This window comes from Aotus nancymaae, unplaced genomic scaffold (assembly GCF_030222135.1).
Source record: "Aotus nancymaae isolate 86718 unplaced genomic scaffold, 86718_ANA_hifiasm-v0.15.2.pri h1tg000079l, whole genome shotgun sequence".
Classification (NCBI taxonomy): Eukaryota; Metazoa; Chordata; class Mammalia; order Primates; family Aotidae; genus Aotus; species Aotus nancymaae.
In genome coordinates, this window is record NW_026988494.1 from 18,627,286 (window position 1) to 18,649,113 (window position 21,828).

The following is a 21,828-nucleotide window of genomic DNA, read 5'->3' on the forward strand; positions in this document are numbered from 1 at the left end:
GTGTGGCCAAAGGCTTCTGCCCGAACCCCTGCTGCTCCGGCTTCTTGGAGTCTAAATGCTTAGGTCACCACTCCCGCTCTGCCCCCAGGCTCTCTACCCCCATTTTGCTTTCTCCTGCCTTTCCAACCCACTCACCCTTGCCAGAGACCCCTGCTTACCATTTCTAGCTGGTTGGAGAAGGGCATGAGCTTGGGGGGTGTGGACGGGTCAAAGTCCACCCCAGCCTGGCCCCCTAAGTCCCCGCTGGACAGCGCCGTGTAATCTGGGTGGTGGGAGCCCCGGGCTTTCTGGCTGACCTTGATGTAGAAGAAATCTTCGCTCTTGCCCATTTTGGAGCTGGACTTGCCATGGCCCGAGTCCTGGGAGAAGCCAAACCTCAGCAGCCCATCGGAATAGCGGTTGAGCTTCTTGAGGTGGGAGGATTTGCGCAGCTTGTACTGCGAGGCCCGGCAGTGCTTGCTGTGGAAGCTGTGGCCGGAGATGAGACTACTGACACTGCCCATGGTGACGCAGGGCTGAGGATGGGGCAGGGCGGGGCGGGGATTTGGAGAGGCTGCGGCAGCAAGGGGCAGTTCTGTCTCCGCGAGGGGACTGCAGTCATAGCAAAGCCCTCACAGAGCCTGCGAGAGCCGTAGACCTGGAAGGAGACACAAGACAGAAGTCAGCCTGGGTGGGAGTGGTCACAGCACAGTCCTTAACGGTGGTTTAAGGGGCGCTTATTCCGACTTCCAAATCCGGGCAGTAGAAAAACGCATTATCAGTGGTCAGCTCTGTCTCCACTCCTGGGTGCTCCATTCCTTCTTCCTTTGTCTGATAATTCAACAAACATTCTCCGGGAGCCCACTTCAGGCGAGCCTCTACTCTGAGCACTCGGGACCCAGCAAGTGACTAAAACAGTCACAGTCCCTGCATTCCTGGAACTTAGGAGTACAGTGGTGTGGAGAGGCCAGAAGCAAACCAATGTGTACTATAGCAAGTGGTACTAGTGCTGGGGGAAAAACTGGAAGAGAGAGAACAGAACAGATTTCTGGGAGGTGGCTCTTTTATGCAGGGAGGTCTCTTTTGTTAGGGTAGCATTTAAGGAGGCCTCAAGAAAAAGAGGGGACAGCTATTCATGTCTGTAATCCCAGCACTCTGAGAGGCTGAGGTGGGCAGATTGCTTGAGTCCAGGAGTTTGAGACCAGCCTGGGCAACTTAGAGAAACTCTGTTTCTACTAAAAATACAAGAATTAGACGGGCATAGTGGTGCATGCCTGTAATCCCAGCTACTTGGGAGGCTGAGGTGGGAGAATCGTCTGAGTCCCGGAGACCAAGGCTGCAGTGAGCCACAATCGAGCCACTGCACTCCAGCCTGGGCAACCAGAGGGAGACCCTGTCTCAAAAAAAAAAAGAAAAGAAAATGAGGGGTAAGCCATGTGGAAATCTGGGGGGAGAAGGGTTACCAGAAGAAGGCCAAAGTACAAAAGCCTGAGTCCCTGAGGCAGAGGGGGCTGGCTGTGTGACCTGCATGGGAAGCAGCCTGGCTGGAGAACAATTAGCAAGACTGGGAAGGAGAAACAGAAGCCAGGAGCCAGCAGACCCCAGATAACAAGGAGGCTGGGCAGCTGTAAGAGTTCTTCTGGCTTTGCTTAGGTTGAGACAAGGAGCCCCTCAATGGCTTTAAACAGTTGACACCTTGTTCTGCCTTAGGCTGGGGAAGGTCATTCTGGCTTCTGGTGGGAAAGACCAGGATAGAAGTGGTGAGCTGGTTGCAGAATGACTAATAGACCTAGTGTAGGGTGGTAGTTGTGGATTGAGTTTCAGATGTGGCGGTGGCTCACGTCTGTAATCCCAGCACTTTGGGAGGCCAAGGCAGGAGGATCACTCGAGGCCAGGAGTTCAAGACCAGCCTGGGTAACACAGCGAGACCCTGTCTCTAAAAAACAGTTTTCGATGTAATCTGAGGTTGAGCTGATAGGACTTGCTAAAGGATCAGAAGTAGGGAGTGAGAGAAAGAGAGGAGTCCGGGATGATGACAAAGAGAGGAGTTGGGTTGAAGGCATTCAGTTTGCAAAGCCTATTTGGCATCTAGGGAGTGATGGAGAGTAGGCAGGAGGGTGAGTGGGTAGCTGCTGGGAGCTGCAGATGCACATGGCAGAGCTGTGAATGTGGAAGTGGCTATAAGACTATATGGGATCACCAAAGAGCGAATGCAGAAAGACAAGAGAAGCCTGAGGATGGTTCACATGGAGCACTCAGCATCTGGAGGTCAGGCAGGTGAGGAGAAACAAAGAAGAGTAGCAGAGAAGATTTTGAGGGTAATCTGGATGTAAAAGACCTAAGAAAGCCAAGTCAAGAAATTGTTTCCTAAAAATGGTGTCAGAAGTGGTGGCTCATGCCTGTAATCCCAGCACTTTGGCAGACCTCGGCAGGTGCATCACCTGAGGTCAGGAGTTCGAGACCAGCCTGGCCAACATGGTGAAACCCAGTCACTACTAAAAGTACAAAAAATTAGCCAAGCAAAAGGGGCATGGTGGCATGCACCTGTAGTCCCAGCTACTCGGGAGACTGAGGCATAAGAATAGCCTGAACCTGGGAGGCAGAGGTTGTAGTGAACTGAGATCATGCCACTGCACTCCAGCTTGGGTGACACAGTGAGACCCTGTCTCCAAAAAAAAAAAAAAAAAAAAAGGTGTCAAGTGCTGCTGAAGTAAGATAACAATTGAGAATTAGTCAATGCATTTGGCCATGTGGAAGTCTTTGGTAACCAAGACAAGAGCAGTTTTGGAGGAATGGTGGATTAAGAGGATTCAAGAGAGAAAGAAGGAGGAAGTCATCACAGCCTTGATGTTGAGAAGTACCCAGCTGGGTTGGTGTGCATTCCAGTTACATCACCTGCCAGCTGTGACATGGAAGGTAAACTATTTAACATCTTTAACCTTCAGTGTTAAGAACTAATTCTAAGATACCCTTAAACTCTTTTTTTTTTTTTTTTGAGATGGAGTCTCACTCTGTTGCCCAGGCTGGAGTATAGTGGTATGATCTTGGCTCACTGCAACGTCCACTTCCCCGGTTCAAGTAATTTTCCCACCTCAGCCTCTCAAGTAGCTAGGATTACAAGTGCATACCATCATGTCTGGCTAATCTTTGTATTTTTAGTAGAGATGGGGTTTTGCCATGTTGGCCAGGCTGGTCTCAAATTCCTGACCTCAGGTGATCCACCAGCCTCAGCCTCCCAAAGTGCTCTGGGATTACAGGCATGAGCCGCCGCACTGGGCACATTTTTTTTTTCCAAGTAATAGTATAGCATCTTGTAATCAATGCTTAAAACAATAATAACCTTGTCAGTCACCAGACAGAAGAAACTGGGGTGTCAATACCAGCACATGTGCAGATTCAGGCAAATCACTAAGTTTAGATCACATGATTTTCAAAGCTAGGAGAGGTTTTGTGATTGTCATGCACCGTGAAGTAATTCTTAGTCAAAAGGCAGGCAATCCAGTTAAGAGGGGGAAAGCCACACGTTTAATAAAACAGGAGATGTGGAAGGAGCCCCTGTTCTTTGCTCTGCTCTAAATTAAACCATCATCAACCCTAAAGGGGCTAAAGAAATCCCAGGTGGGGCATGGAGAACGAACGGGCACAGCTAAAAGTGAGCCAGAAACCCTCTGACTCTGTTTTTAAATTTTAATTTCATTATATATATATACTTTTTTTTTTTTTTTTTTTTACAATTAGCAGTTGTGCATGGACATTCTGTGACTCTGAATATCAAGGCTTTGATTCAAACTTGTATTATTATCCTGAAGAATAAAGAGGTTATGTTATGAATGAATATGTTCTATATTTCTTTAAGAAAAGCACAGCACAATGAAACTTCATTGCCTCAGTTTAATACATATTTTTACATGAAAATCTTTTATTAAACTGATGGCTTCATAGACTCAAGGAAACACAGTGAAGCCTACCTCATAGGATCGTTGTGAGAAATTTAAGAAATACCACAATATGATAATGGCTCTGGAACATTTACTCAATACTTAGTATACAGTAGGCACTCAATAAATGCTAGGCATTCTTATTGGTATCTGTTACTTATATTGTGAGCATGGTCCCTGCCAGCATCCATCATCCCTATGGGTCTTGATCTTCAATGTCCACACTCATTTTCTAGAACTATTCCTTTCTTTCTAAATGCAATCTTTCCGCATCCCATTCCTGTGAGGTGTGACTTAGGAGCACAGGGTGGGCCCTGCTGATATGAACCTGACACTGACAAAATGTGTTTTCATCCCCCAAGGTCATCCATCTCTAGCTTAGCTGAGACTTCTAGGTCCTATGGGGCGAAAATTCTACTCTGGTCCACAGGCAGGGGTGTCATTTTGGGCCAAAAGACCCTCCCGTGCTCTGCGCAACATGCTCCTCGGACCAGGGGCTCCTTTTTTTGCCACGCAGTACACACTGACGAGCAGCTCTACCTGCAGAGCTGTGCAGACCAGACCATCGGCTGCAGCATCAGCAGGATTCTGATTTTAAAATCAGTTTCTCTGAGGTTTCTTCATTTACAAAATGAAAATATTAATATTACATAGGGACATTAGGGAGATGAAACAAATGAACAAAAGTAAAGTACAGCGCCTGGCACATGGTAGGCACTCTACAGGTATGTGTGTGTGATATGTATTACCTTCAAGCCTATGACACCGCTGGAGGCTATGGACAACATCGGGGCTAAAGAGATCTGTGCATGGTTCTCCTGCTCCACCTCCATCCCCCCTCACCCGGGCCTTGAAAGAGCCTCCCAATGTGTCTTTCCGTAGTCTGTTCATCAGAAACATCCGAAGCGTCCAGGTCATAAGACTTCCTGATAGAAACCCTTCCAGGCTTCCCACTGTGTTAGAGTACAATGCGCACTCCTCACCTTGGCCTGCCTGGCCACAGGGACAGCCACACTCCTCTCTTTCCTGGTGGGTGAACACAAAGCCCTGACCCATCTAGGAGCCGCTGCGCTTGCTGCCCCTGCCTGGAATTCTCCTCCCTGGGCTCTTCACATGGATCAGCCTTTCTCATTTTTCTAGTTCTCAACTTGAGTCTCACCTCCGTAAGATGGCTTCTCCAGTTACCCTTGAAACCCTTGCACCCTTCCCCTGTTACTATCTACCAACCTGTTTATTCCCTAGGCAATGCTTGCTCTCACCTCTACTAATCTTATTGTTCTTTTTTATTTTTTAATTTTAGAAACGGAGTGTCGTTCTATCATCCAAGCTGAAGTGCAGTAGGTGACACAGTGATCAAGCTCACTGAAGCCTGCAGCTCCTGGGCTCAAGTGATCTTCCCATCTTAGCCTCCAGAGTAGAGGGGGTGACAGGCACACAGCATTGCTCCTGGCTAATTAATTTTTTTTTTTTTTTGTAGAGATGGGGTCTCGCTAAGTTGCTCATGCTGGTCTTAAACTACTGACCTCAAGCTATTCTCCCAACCTTGGCCTCCCAAAGCAATGGGATTACAGGTGTGAGCCACCACATCTGGCTATATCTTATTCTTAAATTTAGGGTTCATTGTGTTTATCGCTACCAGGATACAAACACTGTGAGAGCAAAGGTTTTTTGTATCTAGAGCTCCTAGAACAAAAAAGGGGAGAATGAGGCACAGAGTCAGGAGGTGGGATGGTGGCCCTGGCCACTCAGCTGGCCAGTGACGAAGGTGGGATTGGACCCCAGGCCCAAACGCCACAATCTCCATGCTAAAATCTCACATTGCTGGGGACTGTAGGTGAGGCCGAGAGATGTTAGGGTTCCTGTCCCAGATAGCAAAGGGAACTTCCTGGGTTAGGAAAGAGGAAGCCTAGAGGAGGATTCAAAGGCAGCCTTCTCTAGTGGAGCTTCGTTTCCCTTTTGAGCAAATGCCAACAAGGTTGTAAGCGAATGCCAACAAGGTTGCAGGCATTCGTAAGCTCTGTCATTCACCTGTACAGCAGCCTTGTGCTGTGTCCTAGAGGGTCAGGAGGAAGAAGACAGGCGATGCCAGGAGCCCAGGACAGGGGTGGCTGAAGAATGGCCAGCTCCAGTCCTCTTGAGAGCATTCCTGTCCCTCAACCCAGATACCCAGCTCACCACTCCCAGGTCTCCACACACACAGGAGCTTTGAAGTTTGGGGTGACTTTGGGATCCACTTAAAGCTAAGCTAATCACCTTTAAATGTCTAGACTTGTTCCACTCTCAGCTTGGCGAGAGCATTACACAAAACTCGGCTGTGTTCCATCCTGGTTCCCAAATCCATCTTCTCACCTGCCCCCATCCAACTTGCTGTCTCTGCCCTCCATAAGAACAGGGTGAAGAGACACATTTTTATTTCTGGGAAGCAAATTCCCCTTGGCTGGGAGTACCTCCCTGGGGTGAAAACAAGAAATCACATAGATGCTGGGGATTCGGGAAGGGGAGAGGAAGAGAGAAGGAGTACAGAGAGAAGGTAACGGAACTGCAGAGCCTCACACTCCACATGGCATGGTGACCCCACATGGCACAGTGATCCTGCATGGCATGGTGACCTACTACCAGAGTTCCTACTGAAGGAATCTAGCTAGAGTTGGGCTTTAGACCTTAAGAGAAGAGACAGGCCAGGCACAGTGGCTCATGCCTGTAATCCCAGCACTTTGGAGGCCAAGGCAGGTGGATCACAAGTTCAAGAGATTGAGACCATCCCGGCCAACATGGTGAAACCCTGTCTCTACTAAAAATATAAAAATCTTAGCCAGGCATGGTGGTGGGCTCCTGTACTCCCAGCTACTCGGGAGGCTGAAGCAGGATAATCACTTGAACCTGGGAGATGGAGGGTGCAGTGAGCCAAGATGGTGCCACTGCACTCTAGCCTTGCGACAGAGAGAGACTCCATCTCAAAAAAAAAAAAAAAAAGAGAGAGAGAGAGAAGAGAAGAGAGAAAAAGAGAAGAGGAACCTAAAGCAGCTGGTGGAAAGGAACCACCCTCCCTACCCTTCTCAGAATCCAGCCCCAGGACCAGTCCCAGCCCTTGTACCCCTCCCTGACATGACCTCTCCTCCCCTAGCCCACCTGCATTGTGGGTGGCTGCTCCACCAGGACAGGGAAAGGCCCAGGATATTGCGGGAAGCCCTCACTTTTGAGTGGCTTCTACTCAAAAGTAGTGGGAGCACCTGAGCTGCCCCTTCCACAACCCCATTCTGCACTTCCCTTCCCAAAGGAAACCAAGGCTCAAGACAAAGTGACACCTGCCTCTGATGGTCCCTTTCTGGAATGTGGAGACAGAGGCATGGGGTTGCAAAGGGTCTGTCTGGACTGAGAGAGTTGTGAAATAACCTGACTCATCCTCCCATCCCAAACCAATAGTTTCCCTTCCCATGAATTGAAGCAGCTATGCCTTGGCCCACACCAAGTCCCAGGTTCTGGCTGGGAAGAGGAGTGGAGGATTCATGCATGCCCTCCTCCTCCTTTGCCACCATGCAGTATGCAGAGGTCACTCCCTAAGTTGGAGATGCTTAGTCTCCAGCCACCCTGCCTCCTGCCTCCTCCCTCCCACTCAGCTTCTGTTATTTCCCCTACCGCTCCCTGACATCCTTCCCTCCTTCTCCATCCCACGCCTCTCCATCCCACACCTCCTCCCCTAAGCGTAAGGAGCAGGGGGAAGGGCCGGCCAGCACTCAGCAGTGAACTCAAGGCTGTGCTGCACTGCGGGCATCTCTGCATTCTGCACTTGCCCCTCTTTACCCCATCCATTCCCCCCAACACCTTTGCCCTCTGCCGGCCCACAACGATGCAAACTCTTGTACTGCCCACTCCCTAAGCCCACCCAGCCAAGTGTTTCCTCAGTAACTGCTCTGCCAAGTAGCCTGCTGGCAGGACTGAGCTGACAGGGCTGCAGTGTGGGGGTTCATTTGGTCATCTACTCAAAAATATACATTCAGCATCTGACATGGGCTAAGTACTGTGCAAAATGCAGAGGATCAGGTGGGGAAGAGGGGAGGGGAGAAGGGAGGAGAACAGTTAGCGAATGGTACAGAAAACAAAAGCCAAAGAGACAGGGAGGGACAAGTGTGTGTGTGTACATGTGTGCACGTCTTTGTGCATGTGTGAATGTGTGAATGTGTGTGTACATGTGTGCATGTGTGTCTACTACTTTAGGTGGAGTGGCCAGGAAAGCCTCTGAGAAGGTGACATTGGAGAAGAGCCAGACTGATAAAGTGGTTTTGTAAAATGATCCCATCATCGGGAACAGCAATGTGCAAGGGCACAGAGGTCTGGATGAACTTGGGCTTCATGTTAGAGCAGCCGTTCTCAGATGTGGGTAATTTGGCAGGACCTGGAGACAAGACATTTTTGCTTGTCATGACAAGGGTGCTACTGTTATTCAGTGAGTAGAGGCCAGTGATGCTGTTAAACATCCTACGATGAACACACACGACAGCCCCACAACAAAGAATGATTTCACCCAAATTGTCAATGGCTCTGTGGTTAAGAAATCTGGTTTGGGCTGGGGGCAGTGGCTCATGCCTGTAATCCCAGCACTTTGGGAGGCCGAGGTGGGCAGATCATGAGGTCAGGAGTTTGAGACCAGCCTGACCAACATGGTGAAACCCCATCTCTACTAAAAATACACAAATTAGCTGGGCGTAGTGGTGCATGCCTGTAATCCCAGCTACTTGGGAGGCTGAGGCAGGAGCATCTTGAACCCAGGAGGCAGAGGTTGCAGTGAGCTGAGATCACGCCACTGCCCTCCAGCGTGGGTGACAGGGCAAGACTCCATCTCAAAACAAAACAAAAACAAAGAAACCTGGTTTGTGGGAAAGGAAAGGAAAATATGAGTTTAAAACCGCACTTGAGTCACTGATTCAGTGTAACTCTGAGCATGCTATGTTAACCTCTCTATGCCTCAGTTTCCTCACCTGTAACATGAAGGTAACCATGCCAGCCCTGCCACATGACTTCATTATGGAAGGGAAAGGAAGTAGGAGCTTAGAAAGTATTTTGCAAAATCCCCAGTGCTGGTTATTGTTATTCTTTCTCATTATTATTCCCCAGGAGACCTCTCTGAGATGCTCTGTTGATTTGAGAAGCACTGCGGGGCTGGACTCCCAGGGCAGAAGCTGGCCTGGCCACAGAGGTCTTAGTGCCACTGCCTGCTCCACGACCACCCTGAACTTGGAAGCAGGCAGAGACTGGGGTGGGAGATGTGGTTCTCTGGTGCAGAGCCTGGAGCCCCCTCCGGGCTCAGTTTCCAACCACAACATAAGGGTCTGGATTAATTTCAGTCTTTTTTTGTGTGTGTGTGAGACCTCTTAAGAATTTAATGAGAGCTGTCAACCCCCTCTTCAGAAAAATGCACCCTCCTCCAACATTTTGGCTCTAACTTCTTAGGGGTTCCCTGACCCCTAATGCCCCTTGATTGACCTAGTTTAAAAACATTAATACATCCTGCTCTGGGGGATCGAACATGAACTTTGGAGAGGAATGAATAGCCTGGTCTTGGGTTACTGACTTCACTTGAATGACTCCCTGCTTCCCTTCAGGAACTGCAGAGACCATTGGAAGTGAAACCAAAGCAAATGTGTGGTATCCTCTCAAGGCAGCCCCATCCCTCCACACTGACTCCAGCCTGCAGCTGATCCAATCCCCAAGAGGTGAGCAGACTTTAGACCACTCAAAAGGGGGTGCGAGGTGGAAGAAGGGGTCTGGCGGTCAGATGGGCAGGCCCTCTAGACTGGCAAGCAGGGCTCAGGGAACGGTGTCTCCCAAAGGCTCGCCTGATGCCCATCAGACATCCCACACTACAGTTTCCTTTACCCTCTGTTTAATGAATTTTTAAGATATGGAAATAGGTACAAAATTAACCCAAGTACCCCATGCAGAATTGACAGTTGTTCAAATGTTACCATATTTGTTTCAGAAACGAAACAAACATCTCAGAGTTGGAGTCCCCATTCCCTATTCCTTCGCTCCACTCCCACCCTTAATTTCTCTCCCCAGGGGGAAATTTCTCAAGATTTGAGTGGGAACATTTTTGGATCATTAAACATATTTTAACGTCTATGATTACTGTATGTTTTTTACTTTACGTAAATGGCATATGTATCATTCTACAACCTTGATTGTCTTATTTAAGCTTTTATTCCATACTTGGGATCCATTCATGTGGACAGCATGTAGAGCTAGATCTTCCCATTTACCTGCTGTGTAATATTCCTTCCTTCCTTCCTTCTTTCCTCTCTCTTTCTCTCCTTTCTCTTTCTCTCTCTCTCTCTCTCTCTCATGACAGGAAAGCACCAACACGCCCAGCTAATTTGTGTATTTTTAGTAGAGATGGGGTTTCACCACGTTGACCAGGCTGGTCTTGAACTTCTGACCTTGTGATCCTCCTGCCTTGGCCTCCCAAAGTGCTGAGACTACAGGCGTGAGCCACTGCACCCAGCCTCCACCTCATTTCTTTTACGCTACTTAGATGTTTCCGTTCTGTTGCAAAAACCCTCATTTATATGATGATTTTTCCACATGTGGAAGCTTTACTAAGATTTATTTTATTGGGGTCTCAGAAGCTGTCTAGTTTTCAAAGCCCCCTTCCTTAAATTAAAACTGTCCAGAAGAGGTGACATCTAGGACTGCTATTAGCCAAGACATCAATGGAAGACAGCAGCAATGAGACAGAGAGCCCTGAGTCAGACTTGGTTGTGTTACTCTGGGGGTGGGGAGGAGAAGTTGCTGTTACTCAGAAGAGGGGCACTGACAGAGCTGAGGCCCAGGGAGGAGCCCTGTAACCAGGTGGGGTGAAGGAGCTTTGGCCAAGCAGAGGGGTTGACCTGCTGCAGGTACAGAGGAGCTCCCTGCCCTTCGGCAGCCTGGAACCTGAGGCATAACCAGCCAGGCAGGACCTCAGCCGTCCTCTGCCCCAACTGCTTCACTACACCCTGAGGCCACGGCAGAAAAGGGACTTACCAAGCTCATATTACGAATTCCAGGCTCCAACCCTGTATTCTGTCTATTTTACTAACAGGACAGGACTAAGTGGGTTTCATTTACAGCTGAGCGGAAGAGGGAGAGAGGAGAAAGAGCAGCCCCTGATCTACCTGGGGGCATGTGGAAAGGGGAAATGTGGGGTGTGTACGTGTGTGTGTCAGGTTGTCTGATACAAATGGGAGTCCAGCCTGTTGGACTTGCGGCGCTGCTCTGATTCAACCCTGTGGGTTCAAGTGCCCAGAAGGCAAAGGAAGCTGTGGCTTCAGTCCCAGGTCGGGCAGCAAGCTGCCTCCAGGAATGGGTGGTTGCGGGGCAGGGATCAGCGCTCTGCCTGTAGCTCTCTCCTTCCCACTGGGCCGGCATCACCAGCCCAGGATAATTTCTAATCTTAGCCATGGGAACCACGCCTTTGCATTTTCATGCTCAGTTCCATCTGTGCAACCTGGAGAACTTCACACTCACTATTATTCATTCACATTGTCCCCCCGGGTAGACAGCATGGCAAACATCTTGTTGACTGCAGAGAAGAGGAGCAAGGCCTCTCATAAAGAACTTGAATCTCAGCTAGGTGTGGTGGCTCATGCCTATAATCCCAATACTTTGTGGGGCCAAGGCAGAAGGATGGCTTGAGGTCAGGAATTCGAGACCAGCCTGGGCAACATTGTGAGACCCTCTCCACCAAGTCTATAAAAGATTTTTTTAAAAATGAGCCAGGCACAATGTCACAATGCCTGTAGTCCCAGCTATTCGGTAGGCTGAGGTGGGAGGATTGCTTGAGCCTAGGAGTTGGAGGTTGCAGTGAGCTATGATCATGCCACACACTCCAGCCTGGGCAACAGAGAGACTCTCTTAAAAAAAAAAAAAAAAGATGGGGAGAAAACCACCCTTGAATCTCATCATGAAACCTCAGCTTCCTTTCTAAGAACAAATACAGCCCTGTTTTAGGCCTGGCTCCCATCTCCCTGCTCTGGGCAGAGCCCAAACCCCTCGGCCACAGTTGCTCCTTGGTGCTCAGCTCCCTTGGCCCTCAGCCTGCATAGCCTGCAGACAGCTCTTGCCTCATCTAACTTCTCAGGGGTAAAAGTCTGTCACCCCACTTATCTTTCAACCCCCTTAAAGGCAGAGCTAGGGCTAAAGGTTATTTGTATCACACATAGGGTCAAACACATTGCTAAGAACAAAATAGGTGCTCAATAATTTTTTTTTTTTTTTTGGATACAGAGTCTCACTCTGTTGTCCAGGCTGGAGTACAGTGGTACAGTCCTAGCTCACTGCAGCCTCAACCTCCCAGGCTCAAGAGATCCTCCTGCCTCAGCCACCCAAGTAGCTAGGACTACAGGTATATACCACCATAACTGTCCAATTTTGTGTAGAGACAGAGCAGGGCTTACTATGTTGCCCAAGCTGGTCTCAAATTCTTGGGCTCAAGTGATCCTCCTGCCTTGGCCCCCCAAATGCTGGAATTACCAGTGTGAGCCACCATACCTGGCCCTCAATAAATATTTTTAATAAAATCAGCTCATAAGGAGGCACAGGAACTACTGACCCAGTTCACAGAAGGGAAGCTGAGGCCCCCAGAGGGCATGTGACTTAAACTGAAGTCTCCACACATGCAAATACCGAAGCCAAGTCTATATACTACCAGAACCCAAATCTGCTTTTCACCCAAAGATTCATCACTTAGACTTTGAGTCAATTGGTCACCTGGGGGGAAGTGCATCCATCTTCTTCCTGAACAACCAATCAATCCTGTTCGGAGTTTTGAACCAAGACAAAAATCGCAAGGCAGAGTTTCTGCTTTTGAGGATCTGGTTGAGAGATCTGACAGCTATGTATACCTAAACAAAAAGGGTTTAAAAAGTAATACAAATTTAACTGAAAATGCAGCTTTCTTAGGAATTTGCTGAGTTAGAGCTAGTCCATCTCTGCCCCTAGCATGTAAGTGGTTTTTAATTTTTTCTTTTACAGAAAAGGTGAAAGTTACTCTCTCGGCTGGGTGCTGTGGCTTACGCTTATAATCCCAGCACTTTGGGAGGCCAAGACAGGCGGATCATCTGAGGTCAGCAGTTCAAGACCAGCGTAGTCAACATGGTGAAACCCTGTCTCTACTAAAAAGGCAAAAATCAGCCAGGCATGGTGGCACACACCTGTAGTCCCAGCCACTCAGGAGGCTGAGGCAGGAAAATCACTTGAACCCGGGAGGCAGAGGTTGCAGTGAGCCAAGATCGCACCACTACACTCCAGCCTGGGCAACAAAGTGAGACTCCATCTCAAAAAGAAAAAAAAAAAAGAAAAAAGTTACTCTCTTATCTGCCTCACCTCTCAGGCACCCTGGTGGAGGATGCTGTTTGGGCTGTCAGGTCCCCTGGTTTCTGGTATTGTCCTTGTGTTGTTTTCCTCCTGCTTCTTTGTCCCCAGAGTGCTGAGAGCCCAAGAGTTCAGACCTGCTCTCCATGTGGGGGGCTGGATAACAGTGAGGTGCAGGGGTCCGGGGGAACTGTAGTCAGGGAACAAGAGCTCTAATTCTGGTGCTGCCTCACTCCTGCTCTGAGACACTCATCTCACTTTCTGGGCCCTGCCTACTCTTTACATGTGGCTAGCACAGTTGCAGGTCCTTAGGACGAAACACTACTTGTTTATTTTTTGAGATGGAGTCTCGCTCTGTGGCCTGACTGGAGTGCAGTGGCGCTATCTCAGCTCACTGCAACCTCCGCCTCCCAGGTTCAAGTGATTCCCCTGCCTCAGCCTCCCGAGTAGCTAGGATTACAGATGTGCGCCACCACACTCAGCTAATTTTTGTATTTTTAGTAGAGACAGGGTTTCACCATGTCGGCCAGGATGGTCTCCATCTCTTAACCTTGTGATCCACCCATCTCGGCCTCCCAAAGTGCTGGGATTACAGGCGTGAGCCACCACACCCAGCTCAGACCTCACACTTGGCACACGCTTCACTGGCATGTTCGCATTACGCCCTCGACAAAAGATCCCAGACCGATGGGTCTGTTGTGTCATCAGGCAAATGACTCAATCTTTCAGCGTCTCCATTTCCTCGTGTGTCAGATAAGCACAGTTGATACCAAGGCCCAGCCACTGTCAGGATTAAATGAAATCACAGATATAAAAATGCTTGACCACAGTGAGGACAGCACACATCGGATGCATTGAAACCAAAGTGCATGTGAAATTATAGTGCAGTAGCATGGAAAGATGCTAGAATTAGATCCTCGCTTGTCTTAAAAGAGCAGGTCCTTTAGGAAGGACTCCCCTCCCCCACCGCCACTCCCATCTCACCAGACCTGCCTCCAGGAGGGCAGCTGCTCTTGCAGAGAATTGAGAGCAGTCCCCAGGCATCTGCCAGCTGGAGCTGGGGGGCCCAGGCTGCACCAGACTGGTGGGCGGGCCTCCAGCCAGCTCCCCAGCAGAAGTCTCTCTGGGACTGAATGGGGCACGTGCCCAGGGCTAATTGACTCCCCTTTTATGATGATTCTCCCCATTCCCCCTCCCCCCATAGATACTCTGCCCGATCTAGCTTTCCTTATCTGAATTCCTCCTCCTGTTTGTGTTCCTTGTCCTTGACCCTTCCTCCCATTTGCTGCTCTAGATGATGGGGAAAGGGGTCGGGGGCCAGGGCTGGGGCAGGGGTGAGCCTTTGAGCTAGTTAATCATCTCAGCCCAGGCTGCAAACTTCCCGGTGCTCAGTTTGCAGACGCCTGAGGGGCTACATGTGCAAAGCTCAATACAGATTTTCTGAGTGAATGCATGAATGAAAAAGAGGCAAGCGTGGAGGAGGAAGCGGGTGGGGGAGCGTGGGCAGCATGAGGAAGGGCTGAGGTTGCTGAGGTGCTGGGGAAAGAGGCTGCTGGTGGGTTGGGAGCAGGGGCCCACGCAGCTCTCAATTAAGTGCAGTTGGATTCCATGGAAAGGCAGAAAGTGAAAGGGAAATCGCTGGCAGACTGAGTCATTCCATCGAGTCGAACAATCGGAAGCAATTCGGCTTCCCACTGCTCTGGAGGAATCAAAAGCCACTCTCCCAGGCGGGCTTTTGTGCGCAGGTCGTCAGCGCTCAGCTGCTGGGAGCCTTCCTCCGTCCCGGTGGGCAGCTTGTGTCTTAGCAGCAGCGTTGACTGACGTTTCTCCCCAGGAACAAGATTACCCACCAATCCCAACCTGCCCTTCCCCCTTCCAAAAATAAAGCCACAGTTACATGCAAAGCTCATGCAAATTTCACCCTGCTGCTGTTTGTGCTGCAGCTGGTCCCACGTGAGAGAGCAGAAGGCAGGGTTATCCACTTTCATGGCTTGGACACCAGGGCCCAAGTGAGCCAGGCACCGCCGGATAAGGGAGCCTCTTCTGAAGACACGTGATACAGATCTTAAATGGGGGAGTCGGGGCAGAGGAGGCCTGGGCATCTGGCTAGATTCTCTCCCATCTTACCGGGACAGACAGACTGGAACCTGGGAGCAGATGGGACTCTAGAGGCCAGAATGTTGAGGGCAGATGGCCCACTGCCTGCCGAATTTTTAACACCCAGAGTAAAAACTAAGTGGGCACCCCTGGAAGGTGAATTTAAAGATCTCAGGTCTGAGTCTGAGTGAGTGATGAACCAACATGAACCAACAGAACCTTGGATGGGGATTAAAACATACGTTTTACCCATTGACCAACTCGGTATGCTGAGGCCAAGTTCAGGTTCAGTAGGGAAGAATCCATGGAAACTGAGCAACGGCTTGCATAGGCGAAGGGGAGGGGAGTGGAGATGCTGTGAGCTCCCTAGGCAGGTTGATAGCTGGTTAGCCTTTGGCAAATCAGACAATCCCAAATTGGATGGGAACTTTCTCAATGGATCTCTGACTCTGGGATGCCTTTGTGGCTCCCTTCTCTCCAAAATTCTGATCTTCCTTCACCGTCCCCAGCTCCACACTGTCGTCCTCTTTACTCTAGACCAGGGTCTTCCATGAGGGAAATGCTGCAGGTGTGCGACTCTCCATTCCATGCCAGATGGGGTGGACACGGGAGTCTCTCACTAGCGGGTACCCTCGAGCAGAGAGAGGGCGCTGAGACCCTTCAGGGCATCACAGAGGCACCTGCCTCCTTATTTCACCTATGCCCGAGGCCTTTCCTGAGAGGGCAGGACCAGGCATCCCAGGCAGTCAAACCCATTGGCACCAGATCCCAGATGGAACCACAGAATGGAGAAAAGCTGTTAAGGCCAGAAGCACGTCACTGCTCCACGAGACCCACAGAGGATAGGTGATGTGTCCTAGGCCATGCAGCGAGGCAGGGGCAGAGCTGGGCTGGAAGCCTGACCTCCCAGCTCCCTCCCCAGGGCTCTTTCCTCTTACATGGTTCTTTCACAATAGAGCAGGAAGGAGGCATAGGTGGAGGGGGAAGATCATTCTATGCTGAGAGACTACTACAAAAATACTCCCATCACACCAAGGATGAAGCCAAGTCTCCCACCCCAAACCCCAGCAACCTGCGGCTTCCTGTGTCATCAGCCATCAACAGCGGCTGAAGGTAGGTGCTAAGTGCTGTCTTTCCATGGAAAATCAAGGGCAATTTGGAGCTTGTGAGTTTGGATGGGGCAAGAGACAGAGGTGGCAAGACAAAGAGTATAAAGAAGCAGGAGCCTGGAAAGCCCTCTGCCACCTCTGACACCCCTGGGAGGGCTCTGCTTTGGGCAGGGAAGAGGGAGAATTTAGGACAAAAGGCACAGACTCTTCCAGGAGGTGGGCAGATGTGGGAGAAGGATGAAGGGTGGGGGAAATGCAGTAGAAGTCTTAAAGATGCTCCCTCCCCTTCTGTCCTTACCCTCACCCCTACTGCAGTAGGGCTCTTCTTTTAGATGCACTGAGTGTGTCATGTGTCTGTGTGTGGGGGGGAGGGGGCGCGGTGAGGTGAGGTGTGGAGCAGGGAGACCTGGTTGATTTCGGATTTCTGGGTTTGGGAACCCAGAAGGGATTGGAATCGAGGAAGCCCTGGCAGGGGGCAAGGCTCAGATTCCTGCCTTTGCGTGCTGGAAATGACCTGGTATGGCACGAAGAGTTTAACCTGGTCCCTTAGGGAGGGCAGAGTGCCTGGCGCTGTCTGTGTGTACCTGAGTGTATTTTTGTGTGCTCAACAGCATGGGAGTCTGTGTGCACAAGCCAGAAAGCCTGTGGCCATTCCCAACGAGTCCCTACCTGTCCTGAGTTGAAGCTCTCTTGGTATCCTTTGATGTGTCTGGCTGAGGAATTTTGACTCCCGTGTCACCTCTGCACTGATTCCTCAAGCTCCCTGCCTCCTCCTCCAGGGCTCCTCAGTGAACTAGAGCCTCATTTAGCACAGGAGCCTCTGAGCCTGGGTTGAGCATCTGGCCATCTCTCTACCCTCCTGGAGCCTGCAGACCCCACAGTCCCTGACAGTGAGATAATTAACCTCTTGTTGGAAGCCCAGGCTTCCTGCAGTGTTGACCCCCAGCTGCCACCTTCATCAGCTGTGCCCTCTCTGTTTCTGTGAACCTTCCTGCTGGCGTTACCAGCCGGCAGGGCCAGAGGTGCTTAAAGAGGCTCCGAAGAGCCACCTGTAGATGCCAGGACGTCAGGACCACTCCTGCTTCGCTCCTGAACCTCCTTGCCCTTCCGGCCCCGGTGATACTGAGTGGCTTGTAGGCCCCCACTTGGCATCCTCTCGGTGCTTTCCCATCTACTCCTCCCTTTGCCAGAAGCAACGCTCCTGACCATGGCTGCCTCACCAGTGCAGGGGATCCTGGAGAAGCACCTCTCCCTCCCCCTTGCCTTCTGTGGCTGTGTCTGAATAAAGCAATGCCAGTCCTATGCTCTGATAAGAAGTCAAACCCAAGACTATGCACTTCCATTGCCTGTGGTTTGGTGGGTGTGCAATGGCTGCTGGACAGCCTAGCCATAGGCCAGGAAGGTGAAAGCAGGGCTGGGGCCTGGCTTGATGCGCCTGGTGGGGCAGGAGCAGTTGAACCCACTAAGTGTGTCAACACTAGCTTTGACAGGTAGAGAGAGCTGCCACTGGAGAGGTAAGTGGCTGGGAGCACCTGTGCATTTTTTTCAATATTCACAAGTACTTATTGAACATTTATTGTGCACAGTCTCCATCAGGGCCCTGTAGATATAGCAGTGAGAAGAACAAAATCTGCCTTTGTAGACAGTAAAATCATGTCAGAGAATGAATTTAACTTGGCATTCAAGGCCCCATTTAATCTAAGCCCACGCTGTCTTCCGAGGTCATGTCCCACTATTTCAAGCTAGAATGACTGGGCCTGCTTCTTGACTGATCCACGGTGTGCAGGCACTGATACTCAGGGTTGCATGTGACCTCCAGAGTGACCTTACTGGTATCCCTTGACCTCCCTCAAGGGCCCGTCTTGCCTTTTCCCTCTCCTGTGGCTTTGCTCATGCCAAATTCTCCCTTCTGAGCTTGACCCCCTTCCCAGATCAGGTCTTCATTGGTTTCCCCTGCTGGGTAGATTTTGTATTTTGAAGTGGTGCTTTTGTCCACTAGATAGGAAACTCCTTTTAAGCCCAGATGCCAGTGGGGACCCAAGAATCAAGACCTCCTAGCTGGCCTGTGCTTCTCCTGCTCCCTTTTGCATTTCTCAAATCCTCTCAATGCTTTGGCACTTTCCAAGCCCTGTACACACCTGTGCTGCCACTCTCCCTGCAGACAACTTCATCTCTATAACACAGAGATAAGTAGAATCATTGGGAGGAAACTCCCTCAATTCCCTGAACTCATAAACCTGCAATTGACAGGACTGCTGCCTCCTCTGTGCCTGTCACCATGAAATAGAAGTCTGTCTTCATCTCAGACTGATCCTTCCAGCCACGGTGTGACTCTCATCAACGCCAACCTTCTCACTTCCAGTTTTCTATTCTTCTCTCTCATAAGCATTTAAATGCGCACAAGTCTCCCAAATCAAAAATGACACACAAGCTCCTGGACTCCATTTTTTTCTCCAGGAACCGCTCTTTTCTCCTGTTCACAGCCAGGCTTCTGGAGAGAGAGAACATCATACTCGCTACTGCCACTTGCTCATTTCTCACTTGCTCTTCAATCCACAAAGGCCCTGATTTTTGAACCCACCAATGCACTAGAACCACTCTCTGGAATGTTGCGAAATCCAATGGACCTTCCCAAGAGCTGGCAAACTTGATCAGTCGGCGGCTCTGCCTCTTTGTTTTTCATTCTGTGTTTTTTGAAACACTGCTTCCTCAGCTTATCTGATACTATGATCGCCTGGCTTTCCTCCGGTTGCCCAGCCTCTCCTTCTCTGTCAGCTTTGCCACTTTCATTCCCTAAATGTGGATGCTTTTCAGGCTGTGTCTGAGACCCTGACCTCTGCTCCGCTCTGCTGAAGCCTTCTGCACAGTTTCAGCTGCATCCACATGGAGGTGATATTCAGATCTGTATCTGCAGCCAAATCCTCCCCGCTGAGCACCTGCCCTAAACATCCAACTGCTCTTCCCTGGGAGGGGCCACATCTCATCCTCAGCACATCCACAGTGGAAGTCTTCATTCTCTCTTCCTTGCCAGGACCCATCTGCCTTCAGCATGCACTTCCTTCTGGAATTCCAGTCTTAGTGAATAGCACAACTGTGACCAAGCCAGATCCCAAGAAACTGAAGCAAACCAGGAACTTCTGATTCCCACTCAGCCCTCACCCTACATCTGACCAACCACCAAGCCCTGTCTCACTATTGCTTTTCCTCAAAACCAGCATTTCCCTGCAATTCCACTGCCACTGTCTTAGTCTAACTTGCTATCATATTTTCCTTACGATATTAATAGACCTATTATTTGCTTTTTTCCTAGTTCTCCCAAGGATACTCTATTGCCCCAAAAACAAAGCATAAACATCCTAACATGGCAGAGAAGGCCTTCATGACTGGCACTTTGTGAATCTTTGTATCGTCATGTCATCCGCCACCACTTCCTCTCCCCACCTCCCCAATCCTGCCCTTCATCTATTCTGAGACTGGAGTTCTGCAAATCTGTCATTTTCTCCCTCGGACCCTGCCCCAGTTTTTCCCATGCTTCTCCCTAGGCCCAAAGCCTCTGGGACTTTGCTCAGAAGTCACTTCCGCTATGAAGCCTTCTTGTGTCTGGAAGGCTCCATCTGCATGTTCTTATGGCGGCGTTAATCATTCTGTAGCACTCCTGCTCCCTACTCCAAGCTCTTTCTCAGTAGATGGCAAGACTGTCTTTCACCCAACACTGTACTTCCAGCTTCTAGCACAGTACCTGGCCCAAGACTCAGTGCATGTTTGTTGAATGAATGGATAAGCATGTGTTTATGCATCATATTGTATTTTATGGTGCCTGGGTTCGACCAGCTTTCCCAACTGCAGCACCATAAAACACTCGACACAGTGGGTATTTACGAACTTTTCATCCCTTCTCCCTATCCTAGGGAACCCATTGGAATACACTAGGTAGCATGGAGCACAGCTGCAATCACCTCCATCCCAGTGTGTGACAGAGGCTTCTCCAAGTGGGCACTCATGCCTCAGTAGTACTGTAGCCTGAGCATCGGGTCCAGGGCTGTGGGCGTGTGGAGTCTGTGGGCCTAAGAGTTAGACCCTCCTCATGCGGAGGTGAGATTACAGCTGGACGATGTAACCCACTGCAGCATAGATACATGCACCAGCATCCACACTCCCTTGGTATTGGGCTTTTCTGCAAACCAAGCTCCACTTTGTGAAAATAATCTGGGACACAGCACAACCAACTGTCCCGATCTGCCTGGGACTGTGAGAATTCCTGAGATGCGGATTTCAGTAATAAATCACCAGAAAATTCCTAGTAAACTGGGATGTGTTGTTGGCCCCACCTAAACTGGAAGTTAGGATTTGTACAAAAGAAGACTGAATTAGTTCTCAGTGACCCCTTGACCTAACCCTTGGTCCCTCACTGAGTGGGCTCCCTGGAGTGCTATGATCAAAAACAAAGATAGAGTGGCTGCCTGGAGACTCTCTCTCTCTCTCTCTCTCTTTCTCTCTCTCTCTCTCTCTGTGTGTGTGTGTGTGTCTCAACGGGATTACCTCTTAGGGCTGTGATCTTGGGGTCCTGGAGGGAAGTGTCTGAAGGGCAATGGGCTGGGGACAGAGACTAATGTGTGTGGAAGAGATGGATAAGTCATTAACTGGGAACAGAAAGAATTGTGACCGGGCATGGTGGCTTACACCTGTAATCCCAGTGCTTTGGAAGGCTGAGGCGGGTGGATCACCTGAGGTCAGGAGTTCAAGACCAACCTGGCCAACATGGTGAAACTCTGTCTCTACTAAAAATACAAAAATTAGCTGGGCCTGGTGGTGCATGCCTATAATCCCAGCTACTCAGGAGGCTGAGGCTGGAGAATTGCTTGAACCCAGGAGGCAGAGGTTGCAGTGAGCCAAGATTGTGCCTCTGCACTCCAGCCTGGGCAACAGAGCAAAACTCTACCTCAAAAAAAAAAAAAAATTATGCATATGGGTTAGCTCCCAGCCTTACCTTCCCCCACCCAGAAGAAGCTTTCCTGTCAACCCCAGAGAGAGGTGGGCTGGGAGTTGGGGAAGGGCCTGAGCTGGAGGAAAAGTCTAAGAAGGCATACAGAGTGAATCCTAAAGGATAAGGGGCAACCTAGGGGTAGGCGAGGAGAAAGAGAAGGAGACAAGGAAGGGCGAGAAAGATGGAAAGTGCTCTTGGGTCCAGTCCTAGCAGCAGAGGGAGGAGTGAGACCTGGACTCTGGAGAGCACCTCCATTGTGATGTAAATGAGTGGCTGGGCAGAGAGAAGGGACCATGTGGGGAAGGGTGAGGGTGCAGGGCAAGGGCAGCGGTACGAGCTGAATGCAGAGGCTGTATCATAGCTGCTGGTTATG

General features: G+C 50.1%; 1 protein-coding gene across 1 annotated transcript in view; it reads right to left on the bottom strand.

The window, feature by feature from the left end:
* The window catches only part of LZTS1 (leucine zipper tumor suppressor 1), a 59,641-nt gene that overhangs the window by 9,065 nt on the left and 28,748 nt on the right, over positions 1-21,828 (bottom strand). Inside the window, exon 2 of the mRNA XM_012435362.3 lies at positions 159-637. Coding sequence (XP_012290785.1) covers positions 159-503 — 345 coding nt within the window. The 5' untranslated portion in view covers positions 504-637. The remainder of the gene's footprint in view (positions 1-158; positions 638-21,828) is intronic.